At 35.5% G+C, this 16,870-nt stretch overlaps 1 protein-coding gene across 2 annotated transcripts in view; it reads left to right on the top strand.

Moving 5' to 3' along the window:
- LOC117327362 (acetyl-CoA carboxylase-like) overlaps positions 1–16,870 on the top strand; it is a 76,476-nt gene that overhangs the window by 12,270 nt on the left and 47,336 nt on the right. Inside the window, exons 3-6 of one of the 2 annotated variants that reach the window (XM_033884301.1) lie at positions 6,641–6,697; positions 10,187–10,316; positions 10,638–10,776; positions 11,403–11,512. In XM_033884301.1, the coding sequence (XP_033740192.1) occupies positions 6,641–6,697; positions 10,187–10,316; positions 10,638–10,776; positions 11,403–11,512 (436 nt within the window). The remainder of the gene's footprint in view (positions 1–6,640; positions 6,698–10,186; positions 10,317–10,637; positions 10,777–11,402; positions 11,513–16,870) is intronic. The other variant, XM_033884302.1, reaches the window with a different exon arrangement.

The following is a 16,870-nucleotide window of genomic DNA, read 5'->3' as shown; positions in this document are numbered from 1 at the left end:
AGTGAAATGGTGACTGAATAAGAGAGAAGTGAAATGGTGACTGAATAAGAGAGCATTGAAATGGTGACTGAATAAGTGAGAAATGAAATGGTGACTGAATAAGAGAGAAGTGAAATGGTGACTGAATAAGAGAGAAGTGAAATGGTGACTGAATAAGAGAGAATTGAAATGGTGACTGAATAAGAGAGAAGTGAAATGGTGACTGAATAAGAGAGAAGTGAAATGGTGACTGAATAAGAGAGCATTGAAATGGTGACTGAATAAGTGAGAAATGAAATGGTGAAAGAATAAGAGAGAAGTGAAATGGTGACAGAATAAAAGAGAAATGAAATGGTGGCAGAATAAGAGAGAAATGAAATGGTGGCAGAATAAGAGAGAAGTGAAATGGTGGCAGAATAAGAGAGAAGTGAAATGGTGACAGAATATATAAGAGAGAAGTGAAATGGTGACAAAATAAGAGAGAAGTGAAATGGTGACAGAATAAGAGAAAAGTGAAATGGTGGCAGAATAAAAGAGTAGTGAAATGGTGACTGAATAAGAGAGAAGTGAAGCTTTATAGTTGTTTTTGGTGACTACAAGGTGTTAACTGCCACCTTTTCAGAGATGAGGCCAACACCTGTTTGTCTGATCACTTAGCTGATATAGTGGATTTAAACATCAGGTAATATTAGGTATTCCAATGTTGATGTGGGCTGTTGATATTTCTATTAAATGTATGGAAACTGTACCAACTACAGGCCTTGTTATATGATAAGAATGAAGTAAAAAACTGACTAAAACAGTGTTGTTGTAGAGAATATCTTTTTACTGTATGACAGTACAGCTCTGAATATTGGTACAATTTCCATACATGTTTGGTTATAAATGATTTTCTGTTTTACTGCTACTTTATTGATAACATATTACCATCACAGCTGCTTTGGTTTTGACATTATAAATGTATCATCTTTGCGACACATCATCTGATATGAAGACTTCATATCCAATCCCATATAACATTATTTAATGACTCCATGGAACTTATCTTGTAATAAACTCGGATGGCTATACATCACATTATCTCAAAACAGAGGTATTTGGAATTTTACAGGGTAATGAAATTGTATTTGTTGGTATGTTTATTGCTCTGCAAAAGACAGTGTGGGACCGTTTTATTTTCAAGGCTTGAGCTTACAGAAGTAGGATATATAGATTGTAGGTATTTGATGGCAGTGATACATAAAATACGACTGTACTGTATAAGCTTTTATCTTAGAATCTGACTTGACAAGCATAATTCCTGTTATTTTAATCAAAAGTTCCTGGAGCTGTCAACAGGTTTATTGTAGGAGTGATCAAGGCCGTTAACATAACATACACAAGGTTGAACGATATAGTATATCTGTATCAATTGGTAGTGTGATAACTAAGTGTTTATATACTATTAATTTGGTCATAGATCAGGGCTATTAGATCAAACCAAGTACGTTAGATACTGTAATACGTCAGCATTATGACACAGTTAGCGCAAGGTCTGAATCCCTATCAGGGGAGAGGTAAACACGATATCAACCTCAGTATAATGTCAACACAGTGTCAGATTCTGTAGTCAACAACTAAGAGAAGAAACCTACAGATTTGTCTTCTGTCCATTTGTCCTGTCTTGTTACTACTACAGTAGACTACAGGTTTGTCTTCTGTCCCTTTGTCCTGTCTTGTTACTACGTATACTACAGTAGACTACAGGTTTGTCTTCTGTCCCTTTGTCCCGTCTTGTTACTACTACAGTAGACTACAGGTTTGTCTATTGTCCCTTTGTCATGTCTTGTTACTACTACAGTAGACTACAGGTTTGTCTTTTGTCTATTTGTCCCGTCTTGTTACTACTACAGTAGACTACAGGTTTGTCTTCTGTCCCTTTGTCCCGTCTTGTTACTACTACAGTAGACTACAGGTTTGTCTTTTGTCCCTTTGTCCTGTCTTGTTACTACTACAGTAGACTACAGGTTTGTCTTCTGTCCATTTTTTCCCTCTTGTTACTACTACAGTAGACTACAGGTTTGTCTTTTGTCCCTTTGTCCTGTCTTGTTACTACTACAGTAGACTACAGGTTTGTCTTCTGTCCATTTTTTCCCTCTTGTTACTACTACAGTAGACTACAGGTTTGTCTTCTGTCCATTTGTTCCCTCTTGTTACTACTACAGTAGACTACAGGTTTGTCTTCTGTCCCTTTGTCCTGTCTTGTTACTACTACAGTAGACTACAGGTTTGTCTTCTGTCCCTTTGTCCTGTCTTGTTACTACTACAGTAGACTACAGGTTTGTCTTCTGTCCCTTTGTCCCATCTTGTTACTACTACAGTAGACTAAAGGTTTGTCTTCTGTCCATTTGTCCTGTCTTGTTACTACTACAGTAGACTACAGGTTTGTCTTCTGTCCATTTGTCCTGTCTTGTTACTACTACAGTAGACTACAGGTTTGTCTTTTGTCCATTTCTTCCCTCTTGTTACTACTACAGTAGACTACAGGTTTGTCTTCTGTCCATTTGTCCTGTCTTGTTACTACTACAGTAGACTACAGGTTTGTCTTCTGTCCCTTTGTCCCATCTTGTTACTACTACAGTAGACTACTGGTTTGTCTTCTGTCCATTTGTCCTGTCTTGTTACTACTACAGTAGACTACAGGTTTGTCTTTTGTCCATTTCTTCCCTCTTGTTACTACTACAGTAGACTACTGGTTTGTCTTCTGTCCCTTTGTCCTGTCTTGTTACTACTACAGTAGACTACATGTTTGTCTTTTGTCCCTTTGTCCTGTCTTGTTACTACTACAGTAGACTATAGGTTTGTCTTTTGTCCCTTTGTCCCATCTTGTTACTACTACAGTAGACTATAGGTTTGTCTTCTGTCCCTTTGTCCCATTTGTTACTACTACAGTAGACTACAGGTTTGTCTTCTGTCCCTTTGTCCCGTCTTGTTACTACTACAGTAGACTACAGGTTTGTCTTCTGTCCCTTTGTCCTGTCTTGTTACTGCTACAGTAGACTAAAGGTTTGTCTATTGTCCCTTTGTCATGTCTTGTTACTACTACAGAAGACTACAGATTTTTCTTCTGTCCCTTTGTCCTGTCTTGTTACTACTACAGTAGACTACAGGTTTGTCTTTTGTCCATTAGTTCCCTCTTGTTACTACTATAGTAGACTACAGGTTTGTCTTCTGTCTATTTGTCCCGTCTTGTTACTACTACAGTAGACTACAGGTTTGTCTTCTGTCCCTTTGTCCTGTCTTGTTACTACTACAGTAGACTACAGGTTTGTCTTCTGTCCCTTTGTCCCGTCTTGTTACTACTACAGTAGACTACAGGTTTGTCTTCTGTCCATTTGTCCTGTCTTGTTATTACTACAGTAGACTACAGGTTTGTCTTTTGTCCCTTTGTCCTGTCTTGTTACTACTACAGTAGACTACAGGTTTGTCTTCTGTCCATTTGTCCTGTCTTGTTATTACTACAGTAGACTTCAGGTTTGTCTTTTGTCCCTTTGTCCTGTCTTGTTACTACTACAGTAGACTACAGGTTTGTCTTCTGTCTATTTGTCCCGTCTTGTTACTACTACAGTAGGCTACAGGTTTGTCTTCTGTCCCTTTGTCCTGTCTTGTTACTACTACAGTAGACTACAGGTTTGTCTTCTGTCCCTTTGTCCTGTCTTGTTACTACTACAGTAGACTACAGGTTTGTCCTCTGTCCATTTGTCCTGTCTTGTTACTACTACAGTAGACTACAGGTTTGTCTTTTGTCCATTTGTTCCCTCTTGTTGTACTACAGTAGACTACAGGTTTGTCTTCTGTCCCTTTGTCCTGTCTTGTTACTACTACAGTAGACTACAGGTTTGTCTTCTGTCCATTTGTCCTGTCTTGTTACTACTACAGTAGACTACAGGTTTGTCTTCTGTCCCTTTGTCCTGTCTTGTTACTACTACAGTAGACTACAGGTTTGTCTTCTGTCCCTTTGTCCCATCTTGTTACTACTACAGTAGACTACAGGTTTGTCTTCTGTCCCTTTGTCCCATCTTGTTACTACTATAGTAGACTACAGGTTTATCTTCTGTCCCTTTGTCCTGTCTTGTTACTACTACAGTAGACTACAGGTTTGTCTTCTGTCCCTTTGTCCTGTCTTGTTACTACTACAGTAGACTACAGGTTTGTCTTCTGTCCCTTTGTCCTGTCTTGTTACTAATACAGTAGACTACAGGTTTGTCTTTTGTCCCTTTGTCCTGTCTTGTTACTACTACAGTAGACTACAGGTTTGTCTTCTGTCCCTTTGTCCTGTCTTGTTACTAATACAGTAGACTACAGGTTTGTCTTTTGTCCCTTTGTCATGTCTTGTTACTACTACAGTAGACTACAGGTTTGTCTTCTGTCCCTTTGTCCTGTCTTGTTACTACTACAGGTTTGTCTTCTGTCCATTTGTCCTGTCTTGTTACTACTACAGTAGACTACAGGTTTGTCTTTTGTCCATTTGTTCCCTCTTGTTACTACTATAGTAGACTACAGGTTTGTCTTCTGTCCATTTGTCCTGTCTTGTTACTACTACAGTAGACTACAGGTTTGTCTTTTGTCCATTTGTTCCTTCTTGTTACTACTACAGTAGACTACAGGTTTGTCCTCTGTCCATTTGTCCTGTCTTAGTACTTCTAGAAAGGACTAAGGGTTTGCCTTCTGTCCAATCGTCCCTTCTTGTTACTTTTAGAGGGGACTACAAGGCTGTTTGGTTTGGTTTGTTTTTGTTTAATGTCCTATTAACAGCCAGGGTCATTTAAGGACGTGCCAGGTTTTGGAGGTGGAGGAAAGCCGGAGTACCCGGAGAAAAACCACCGGCCTACGGTCAGTACCTGGCAACTGCCCCACGTAGGTTTCGAACTCGCAACCCAGTGGTGGAGGGCTAGTGTTAAAGTGTCGGTACACCTTAATCCCTACAAGGCTGTCCTCAGTTCATTCTGCATATATGTCCTTCGATTCACCAATAGCCCTGCAGACAAACTTTATTCGTCTGTCCCCCGCCAGAACTACTGTAAGGGATGTTGATTTATTGAAGTCGATATCCATTATGTATCTCATTAGTACTGACTGATATAGAATACAGGTTTATATTCACTCCCTCAGTCTGTCTTCTTTTGGTTAATTTTTAAGATTTTGTAAGTGAATTCCTCTTTGGAGTGTTTTGTATTCTAATTAGGTCTTCACAGTTTCTCAATATACAGAGTTGTGGCCCTTTGATTACCATGTGTCATTGATCTTGAGCATATGTCTGTGGTTACAATTGTCAAATTTTGTATGTAAGTACCTGTTGTGATCAATCATGTCGTATAATTACTCCATTCTGAATATTGTTTCTGATGCATATCAAATTCCTACGGTCTTCTATAATTTTGAATGAAAATTTTGTGGGAGGTCAAACATAGATGCTGTGCATTTCCCGCTGAACTCCCTGTAGTTTTCTGTTCTGTTATAATATGTACTGTTATGTTATGTACCTAACATGGAAACTTGTATCACAACTTCAGTGGAATCCACACAGATAACACAATGATATCTCGTGTTTATTGATCAAGAGCACATAGGGGTGACATACATAAAAAAGGTGAGGTTTTGAAAACTGTGTATCAAAGCAGGTAAAAATCAATAGTGTTAAGGGTTAACATACTGTAAGTTTGAACATTATCTAGAGTTATGTTACTGTGTGTGATGTTGTAGGCAGCAACAGGTACATGTACACATGCATAGTAGGCAGTAGACCAGAAATCAAGGTTGTAGGTAGATGATTATAGTAAATGTAAGATACATGTAAGATACATGTAAGGTACATGTAACCTGTTTGGAGTACATGTAACCTGTTTGGAGTACATGTAACCTGTTTGGAGTACATGTAACCTGTTTGGAGTACATGTAACCTGTTTGGAGTACATGTAACCTGTTTGGAGTACATGTAACCCCTGTTTTTAGACGAGTATATCTAACGTATACCTGTAACCTTGTGATATGTGGGGTTCAAAGTGTTATAAGCCTTCAGTATGAAACCGACTTTTAGTGTCTATAAAATAATATTCCTGATTAATATATATTCAGTATTTGTAACGACTTTCCTCTGAATAGGTATTTGAATTTCAAACAAGTTAATTCTGAGTCTGTACCGGACAGAAAATGGAGGCACCTTTCACTTCCATGACAACCTTTCTATGGGAAGGGGGCGGGGATAGTGTTACCCATCACTGCCCAATCCTATATTTTCCTATAGTGTCTGAATGCACCCTGTTCTGAGAGAACTCCTCAATGGATATGGTTCATATTTACACCTGTTTAGTATCATAATATCAAGTTCTAATCCTGATCACATTCTTGTGGTCATTGGTCAAGGTTAAAGGGTCAAATTAAAAGGTCACCTTTGACCCCTTCTGCATATGATGTGTTGTTGCATAGTAGCAGGGGCATTCATAGATATAGACATTTTCAATAATACTTAAATCCATATAGTTTAAACAAAATAATGATAATGTAAAATTGGAACAAAAAGTGTACATCAGAAAAACAAGGTAAGAAATGACTATACCTGATGACCTGTTACAAACGTGATATTTAATAGTAACATTCTACATTTGTAATTATGTGTACTTAGGCCAGGCACCAGTGAGAAAGAGTTTTGGCGATCCAGACCCCCAAAGGTCAAAGACAGGTACAGGGTAACATTACACTGATGTTGTCAGCGTTGGATTGTACCTTAGCACAAACGCTAGACCTTCATGCTTTATGTGAACCCCTCCATAGTTCCGGGGGTGGAATGTTGCACTGATATTGTATTGCACAGTTGATCATGTGATCTGCATCTAACTCGATATTTCCCAGCTTCCTTTTCCTTGGTGATATGATTCAATTAAAAATATTTGATATTTTATTTATGTATGATAATTAAGCATCAATCTTAAAGCTTTTAGGTAAGGCTTTTGACACAACATCAGTCTAGCTTATAGAAATGCATAAAACAATATTGTATAAGACTTATGATATAGTTTTACATACACGTCAGCAATCAAATCTGTCTCTTTTGGGGTCTTCTTTTCTGACATTGTTTATTTACCAAAAACATGAAAATTTTAATGCCAAAGAAACATTTCTAGGCTCCTGTTTTTGTATAGCTACATATATGTATATGTAATTTGTAATGTATATGTAATTTGTAGCTACATATGTATATGTAATTTGTTGTACATTAAGCTTTATATTATTTGAGCTGACCTGGAAGATCACTCAGAAAATCAAAAGTACACTATTTTCCCCCATGGTGTAAAATTGTAATTAAATCTCAGACTTGATTGACATGTGAATGTTTGATATTGTGCTTCTAGTTCTACTAACAAGTATAAAAGTTAATAAGGAACTTTAATTTACAAAAAAATATCTTGTTTTCGTACTAATTAATATGACAATTATATACAGTAAAACCTCTCTGTTAAGACCACTTGGGGGTCCGGGTCAAAGTGGTCTTAATAGCGAGGTGGACTCAATACCGAGGTGGACCAAATTGAGCTAGACCATCAGGAACTGTAACTCTTAATAGATTAGTCTATTGGGTACACCCCTACAACATGATGTATATTAGTGGTACACTCCTACAACATGATGTACATTAGTCTTTTTGGTACTGATACTGGCTGGCAATTAGGTGTCAAGTAGTCCAGATGGGGTCTGACTAATATATCCTGCTCAGTAGAATAAATTAATTTACATTTGGTTGGTTCAGTGTGTGATTCACATAAGCTTTGCTGATTCTTCAATTGGAGATGTATCATATTTCTGTCAATCAAAAACATCAATCTGATTTAAATGAAAGTGAACAAAGTAAATATTGCTGTAATTGTACTAGATTTGTGTGTATACAGTATACATAATTATCTTTATCTGTTAGCTCATCTATAGATATATAGGGAAGTCTTTATCACTGACCTTGACTCACATTACTTGGTAATACTCATGGTTATCTTATTCTGGACTCGGTTTGAAAAGTTTATGAAACTGACCATCACATATATACTTAAATAATTATAGACAATTTTGCACACAAGCATGTTAATATTACCATGAATTGAAATATAGAACCAACATATGCATGACAAGTTGTATAAATTTATATCCACAATTATTTCAGAACACAACATTAACTTAGAACTTGTACCTGGCCATCACTCAAAATAGATATGCAAGGCTGCATGTGTATATATAGCTGTCACTGAACTTGATGGCATATATCATCTATTGAATGACATTGTAAACACAAGTACAATGTATATAGCACTTGATCTGGATAACAACTGTTAACTGTTATCTGTATATACTATATATATGTATGAGTGGTCTGTTATAGCCTATCACTCCTGGTCTATGTGCAGGTTAACTTCTATCTACTGTTGATGAGTATTAGATAATTCAGTTTAACTCATCAGTAGGCCTATATTTGAACGATATTCCAATGTCTTAAAAGTGAGCTCCAAAAATAATCTGATAAAAGTAGGTGAATATTTGCATGGATGAATAGCTAAAACTATTACATAGTCACATATGTAATTTTTAGGAATTTTGGGAATGTTTTCAAAATAACTGGAAAGTGAAATTATAGAGATTATACATCAGTAATAAGTAGCTATATATATAGGCACATATGAAGGTGAATTTATTCAGGGTCAATTGTATCATACATATAGATCTACATATATCTGACTATTATATATGTGACAATAGTTACGATCCTCATTAGTCTTATGGCGGCTGCAGAAAGTGCTATAAACCATACAGCTGTTGTAAGACTTTTGAGTCTTTTGTGTTTTGATTAGTGCTATTGCTTCAAAGTATCAAAGTAGGAACATTTTCATGTGTCTGACAGTTTATCTAGGAGGAACAAGATTGGTAGCTCAAGGATGTAGATGTTTACAACTTCTAATTGCTCCCTGTCTACACATTATATATTTCAGGTCTATTGTAATTACTGAAGTGTGTGGTTCATTGATTCAATGACTTCAGCTGACTTGCATTCATTGAGGTGCTTTATGACCTAATAAACCAGATCTTTACTTCTGTGTCTGCTGATCTCTATTTATATATGTGGACTGTCATGGTTACAGCCATATAACTAACTAAAAGAGATATGTAATTGTTACAACACTAGATGCTTTGTGTGGATGGAAAATCTCACCATTATATCTTGTATATCATAAAAAATCTTGAGTCATTGTTATACAGTTCATATTACATACTTAAGAAAGCTGTATTGATTCTTTTGTAGTATTTTTATCAGATAATGCTTTTGTTTACCTGCGATATCTCAACTGCTTTATTATATCGACTTGAAGTGATTGGCAGAATGCATGGATTAAATTAATGTTGTGTTTAACATTTCGTTTATTGTTTATTTTAACTGGTGTTTCTTTGTAAATTATTTTACCGCTTATCAAGTTTATAATATACTGAACAAGAGACATTTGTTTATATTTACCACACATAACCTCCTAGTCCCTGATCAGTTATCAACCTCTAAATCAAAAGTGATTCTCTATAACATTTTCATGCTTAAAAGTAAAATTTTGCTATTTATATACACATATACAATGTATACTTTCTATAGATACATATACACATATATATATTTCATCTTAATTCAGGTACTCATTAATGTTAAAGAGTATTCATGGGGTCATTAAATTAAACTATTTAGAGACATTTCATTGAGTAAATCAGAAGAGGCCCTTTATTAGCTGAAAAGAAATTAATTAGCGAGTATGAAGCACATATTTTTATTTACTGTTAAAGAGAAAGTGATATGCTCAGATTTTTTTGTTCTTGTATATTTAACTTCTTTTTCTCCTATTTTCATGTTTGGTGTTTGTTTAATAAAAATATGTGAACAAATTCTTTTGTATTACATAAAAAATAACGTTATACTGCTTGTAAGAATTTATAAAGAGAACTATTAAACATTCAGTCATTTTATTCCTTTTGCTCATATATCCAGTTGATATTTATTATCTTATTTTGACTTATACATAATTAATTAAGATTGATTGAGTATGGTCCTGTTATATGTTGTAACTCCAAGCATGGTTGTGATTACCCTCGACCTCTGTGGTGTAGTTAGATCCTTTAAAAATCCTATCCACTGATGTTTGTGTTTCAGACATTCCATGTCTGGGGCAGATAACCTTGACACGAGGGGGCGCCGGTCCATCTCCTACCCCAAGGACTTCAGCGTAGCGACCCCAGAGGAATTCGTGAAGAGATTTGGAGGCAACAGGGTTATAAACAAGGTACCTAGAAGTCGGCTGTTGGCTATATTAATGTAAAAAAAGGGGATTGTGGATCACTGGTCCATTTAACAAAAATTAACAAATTCAGAGTTGTATAACTTTGATACCTTTTAGTGATTTGTGACACAAGATAAGGTCAGATGTGATAGTACATTGTTGTGCTATGTCACCAGGCAGTCTGAATAAGCAGCAAAACTCCTGGAAATACTTAAAACAAAAATTAACTTGGTTATAATTAATTGAAATGAAATTTCGATTATTATTATGAAAAAAAAGTGTATACATGTACATACCAACAAGATATAAATTTGAATGTGTCAGGTTCTCATTGCCAATAATGGAATTGCTGCGGTCAAGTGCATGCGTTCTGTCAGGCGTTGGGCTTATGAGATGTTCCGTAATGAAAAGGCTATCAGATTTGTTGCTATGGTAACGCCTGAAGACTTGAAAGCAAATGCAGGTAATTATATTAAGGTTTATTTATCAATATCATTTCCTCAAACAGCAAATGTACCTACTACATTCCTGTACTTTTTACATTTGTATAGTACATAATTAATACCTGGTACAGTGATGGACAACATTTTCTCGGTATATTTGTAATTCAGCAGAGAATTCGGGTGTTGAAAATGAACTGTTGGTTCTCTGTGAAAAATGTAGACATCTATTTAAAGCAATGAGTGGAATTTGTCATTGGCTTATAACCACATGATGTTTAGTTAATATTGTAGAAAAGACACAAAAAATTGATTGCACCTTCATATGTGAAGTATATATGATAGACGCAAAAAATATCATGAATACGAAGCTGCAGCATACAGTTGTTTCATCCTTTTAGGACTTGTTAGGAGCAAAGATTTTGTAAATTTAGAAGGGAAGTCATTAGTAAAGTCAAAATGGAGCTAAACGAATGTTATATACCTGGTAATATTGGATGGGAGCTAGTTAGGTGTATGATTTAATCCATATCATATTTTTTGAATATTTCAGGAATAAACTATGCTATACCCAGTAAACTGTTATTACTAAGTGGTGATATTGATTATTTAATATAAAGTAAAGATCGATCTGTCTTATTATTTTTAGAGTACATCAGGATGGCTGACCAGTATGTACCAGTTCCAGGCGGTACTAACAACAATAACTACGCTAATGTAGATGTCATCATTGACATTGCCAAACGGACAAAATCACAGGTATGTCACCTGTTAGGATCTATGTATGATTCTCCCTTTATTAGCTTGCTGATCTAGTGCTATACCCCCGTCGTGGGTTTCTGTAGATTGCTAGGTTAACCCTTTAAGCCCTGATGATGCATTAATGCATCACCGGGCCGGGGCCGAATGATGCATTAATGCATCACCGTGCCGGGGCCGAATGATGCATTAATGCATCACGGAAGTAGATTTTTTTCTGCATTTTTTTGAAGTGATGATACAGCGATTTAAATAATCATGACTGATTCTTACTTGAATGAGATAATGTTTGGCAATAAATAATGAAATTAACAATACGTAACACAACTTTAGATGTCTAAATTTACGTATAATGTCCAACTTGTTTTAAACTTCTGCTCTCGAGAACTTCCGGTCAGACGGGAGCGAGTAAACAACTGATTCCCGAAAAATATATAACGAATCTAGTTTTTTGTCCTGTGTAATAAAGCTGGGAATGTTCAGGACAGTTTGCAATATGTATTTATATTGACGTTTTGTACAAATGGTTAACATATTCGTGAATTAAAAACACAGAAACAACGATACGTTTGATTAATTAAATGAACCACTGGTGCATCACGTCAGCGGCGCGGCAGTGTCTGCCAACTTGCTAGCTTTTATGATCAAATCTCCACCATCTATCAAAGACACGGTTCCAAAACTACTTGCATGGTTTTATATGTATGTTTCATTGTATTTCTGTTGATACTTTATCGGGAAAACGAGCTAATAATTCGGATTTTTAACACAAACAGAAGACCGAGTATTCTAATTTTAGTAACACAGATCATGATCACATGACCATATCTTATCCAAGATGGCTCTATAAACACACACATGTGAGTAACGTCGATTGATACGTATTCACGATTTGGTTTATATTTAATTGCGTGATTTTTTAAAAAGATTTTGAACTTGTAATTCATATCGTTTTTTACATTCTCGTTACAATCATGGAAAAGTATTATATCTACCAATAAAGTAGCGATCTTTGTTGTCATGTAGTTATTTTGCGTGCTGTCAAAATCTGAAAATGTTTATACGGCTTCGATTATTTTGAGAGAAGGCTACGACATATTTTTACATCAAGGGGAAACACTAGGTCCTTGACTTAAGATAAGGAGTCAGTGGATTATCTGGCATTGTTTTTAGATCAGGTATTAATTGATACACTGATAGAGGAGATCGGAATTATATGCTCAACACTGCAAATTCGAAATTGACACAAGTGACAAATCCGGAATAAAACAAAATTGCAAGCAACCTCGGAAGGGCCGCCTTGAAAGGCTGTTAGTGTTGGTAAATGAAAGCTTTCCTGTGTCTTTGTATGGCATTGAGTGTGGTCATGAACCAGGCTGTCAGTAAAACTTTATGGTAATGAATTGACTACTTCAAAAGTTCATCAGATACAATATTATCAGCTGATTATGGTATTTTTGCTCCTACATGTACTTGCATTTTTTGAATACACATTTTTTTTTTTATTAAATTCATACTGAGTTGTACTCATTGTGAATACATGTATATCTCAAACTTCATACAACATCCATAAAGGTGCATATGTAATGCTGTCCCAATCACAATTATAGTGCAAAGATAAACATTTATTAACACTCAAAATGTATCCACTCATAACAAATAAATCCCTATATTATAATGACATTTTCTGGTGTGTTCATAATAAATTAACTGGAGGAAGATGCCATCATGCAGAAGGAACTCTAGCCAGTGTTGTGAAGAAATGTTTACAGGGGACTGGTATTCAGGGTCAAGGCTGGGGACATGTATACCAGGATGACTCTTATTAACATCACTTTGAATGAGAACACCTATGACTGTTGTACAGTAATTATATATATATATATAAGGTCTATAGTAATTAAGGTCCAACTGCCATGATCTACCAAGGGATATCATGCAGAAAAGGCCAGATGATATTGTACAAAAAAGGCCCATTGGTATCTGTTGTATGGAAAGACAAAAAAATGTGTCACTGCACTCTCTACTTTTCATATCGAACCTGCCACAGAGGTATAAACAGACTCACAGATTATTAAACAAGAAGATGACAAGTTTGCCAGGGAAATGTATCTTGCCCAGAACTAATAACAGGCTACATTTCCCATATTGGTGGTGTAAACAAGGCAGATCAAAACCTGCAGTATTTAATTAATCATAAAAGCTGAACTCTTATCAGGTGTTCCTTCAATGTACCAACAACCTTCCTGGACAGGGCAAGCAATAGTTGTCATTCCTGCAGTTTACATAAAGCATCATATGGGGACTGGTTGATAAATTCACCTCAAGAAAGGATTGTCTGACCCTACCTGGGACAAGTTTGCATCTCGGTCATGGTATCATGTTTGTTACATGTGTTGCACAAAGAGACAGCAGGATAAATCAGTCAATATTTTGCTGGACATTTCATTTTTCTGACAGTATTAATTTGCTTGAACTACTAAGTTGCAAGCAATGAATATCATTTACATTGTACCTCATTATGAAAATTAAAAAATAATGAAAACAAGAAAAACGAATTAAAAGAAAGGAAGAAAAATTGAAGAAAAAAAGAAAAGAAAAAAAGTCTTACGAAAATGCGTTTTTGTAATATTGCATCAAAATATAAAAAAAAAATCATGTATTTGAAAACACAACTTGTTAAAAAAAATGGAAAAAAAACCCAACAAAAAACAAAGAAAAGGTTGCCCTTTCATGCTTGCAAGTGACTACCCACCCTTGATGCAAGCGTTTAACACTTAATTCACTGTGTTGTTCATTGTATTGTTTTCATTTTCTTTTCCCCTCGTTTATATTAAATGTTAGAAGAGCTCATTCAAACTGTATTTTGCTTCCTAAGTTTTCGTTGCGGCGAGAGTTATCCTTCTTGATGTTGGAACCGCGTCGTCAAAATGGCGGCTAACAACCAAGATCGAGATTTGCTGTTGGTACTGCATGCTACCGCTGACTGTACAGAGCGGTTTCCAAAAACAATATCCAATCGTTAGATTTGTAAATCTCGTTTTTAAAAGTATAATATGATACTTGTTTCCATGACGAATGTACGTTTTGATCGCGCTGCAAAACGAAAGTACACATTCCCAAATTTGGAATCGTGTTCTCCGCTAGAATTATACGCAAGGTAGGCAAATCACAAGCCAATTTGTTGTTTTCGACTGTATTTTTCACGCGTATTAAAGCTATAAGATATTCTCGATAATCCTGTTTACTTATGTGCGTCTGTATCATCAATTCTGCAATGCATTTCTCTCAAAAACGTGCTTTTAAAAATAAATGTCAAATTGAACGTCAATAATCGTAAATTAATTCAGGCCAGGAAAAGCCACGTGCATATTTTCTTAGGGCCACAATACCCATCATGCAATTTATTCAGTGACGAAAGTGTTAAAGTCTTTATAAAACAGTGTTGTGTCGATACTAATGAGGATACAGCTTAGGTATTTTACACGAATGTTCCTTATGACAAGACCTTTTCATTTCTACTACTTTTGCAGACCCGCTGACCTTGACCATGACATTTGTCCTACTTTTATAAAACTTAGTGACTATATGTTAACTGTACAAGATATGACTTTCATATTTGACATGTGTGTTTCTTGTGACAAGGCCTTTTTAAACGAACATTAATGTTCGGTTATTGTGATCAAGAACTGGACTGAGAAATATAACCATATATGGTAGCCACATTCACCAATACGCCATCTACTGTCTGTTTCAATGAAATATGGCTGCCCCCATTGCCTTACGCTTCAAATAATTTACTTGCAAAAACGTCTTCGTTTTATATAGTAGTTTTACCGAAAAGTTTGAAATGTATTCAGTAAGGTGTTTTCAAGATGCATACGTTTTGAGAAATGCATAACGTTAGCGAAATGAGAAGACTAAATGAACCTGAACTTTGCGAATAACTCCAGGTCAATATATTTATGTAAACAACTATTGCGCAGGCGCATTCGTCTCCGGATGTTTAGAAAGTTTTGCTCTTCTGTGTTCTTTCCAAAACGGCTGACATTATAGCATAGGTCTGCAAATTTGTCCGCGATTTACTTAAATGTGTAATATATATATTCTAGAATGTTACATCATTATCAACTAGGTGTGTATTTCTATAATTTAGAGAAAGAAATATATCAATGACGGCATACGAGACGATACATTGTATCATACTGTAGTTACTGTACGTGTTTGCGAGAATGAACTGTACATATGTATAGGCTTACAATATTAGGTGGCATTTGTGGTCAGGGTGACTGGTCATAGCGTTAAAATTGTCATCGATTTCCATATACAATGTACCATTTTCCTTTGACGAAAATGACCCAATAAATCAAATGCAAATGATAATATCTTGCTATGTGCACGGGATTGCTTGTTGTAGGCGATACTTGGAACGTATTTACTGTTGTAAGGGAGGTAACTGCAAGATTACGGAAATCAAAAATAAACCAATTTGATTGGTCGATTCTTCCTTCACTTTGGCATGGGGTTTACAATCGAAGTGACAGATAACTACGGCAATATTCAGATGATATCAACAATAACATTTTTGGATACGTGTGGTTGGCAGTTGTTGTCATGTTTAAAATGAACAATTATATAGCTTGTTTTTATTTCGGCAAAGACGAGAATATTTACAGAAACGGACCACACGTGAAGCAGACTTGGAAATACCGAAACGAAGAAAAATCGGGCTTAATTATAATATAAATTGGCATTATTTTCAGAGGATTGACCAAAATATATGTTCTGCAATGCCTGATTGTATCATATTTGAAATATTAGAGGTTTATTTGACCGAATTTTAAATTAATTATTCATTTGCGAATCGCGGCCCGATTGTCGTTAGAGTTGAATTACCGAAATGGCTGATAGTCGACCCAAAATCGAAATTTTTACGAGAATTTTTGTTTTCTTTTACCTGAAAGTATTTTGAAATAATTTGCAAAATACCGAATTCACGACCAAATTTTCGATTGCGACGAACTTCTGTGACGGTGTTAAGTTCATGTTAAGTTATATCTGATTAAAATCAGCTGTTACATGGCTACGTTTACTATGCACTACGCGTACGTCTACTAGGTTGTTTTTTTTAAAGACGGAAATCCGGATTATCTAAAAACAATTGCAAAAATACTTGTGATATTCACTTAATTTGATATTCAGTCGTTAATTGTTATCTGTAGTTTGATAACTTCTGATATATTGTAATTGATACTCTATATAATATTGCTGTGGAACTTGTGTTATTTTTCAAACAAATTCATTTTAATAATTTGTTAATTTAGAATTTTCATCAAGTCATAATCAAGACTTGAAATT

This window comes from Pecten maximus, chromosome 5 (assembly GCF_902652985.1).
Source record: "Pecten maximus chromosome 5, xPecMax1.1, whole genome shotgun sequence".
In the NCBI taxonomy this organism is placed as follows: domain Eukaryota; kingdom Metazoa; phylum Mollusca; class Bivalvia; order Pectinida; family Pectinidae; genus Pecten; species Pecten maximus.
This window is presented reverse-complemented; position numbering and strand designations above follow the sequence as displayed.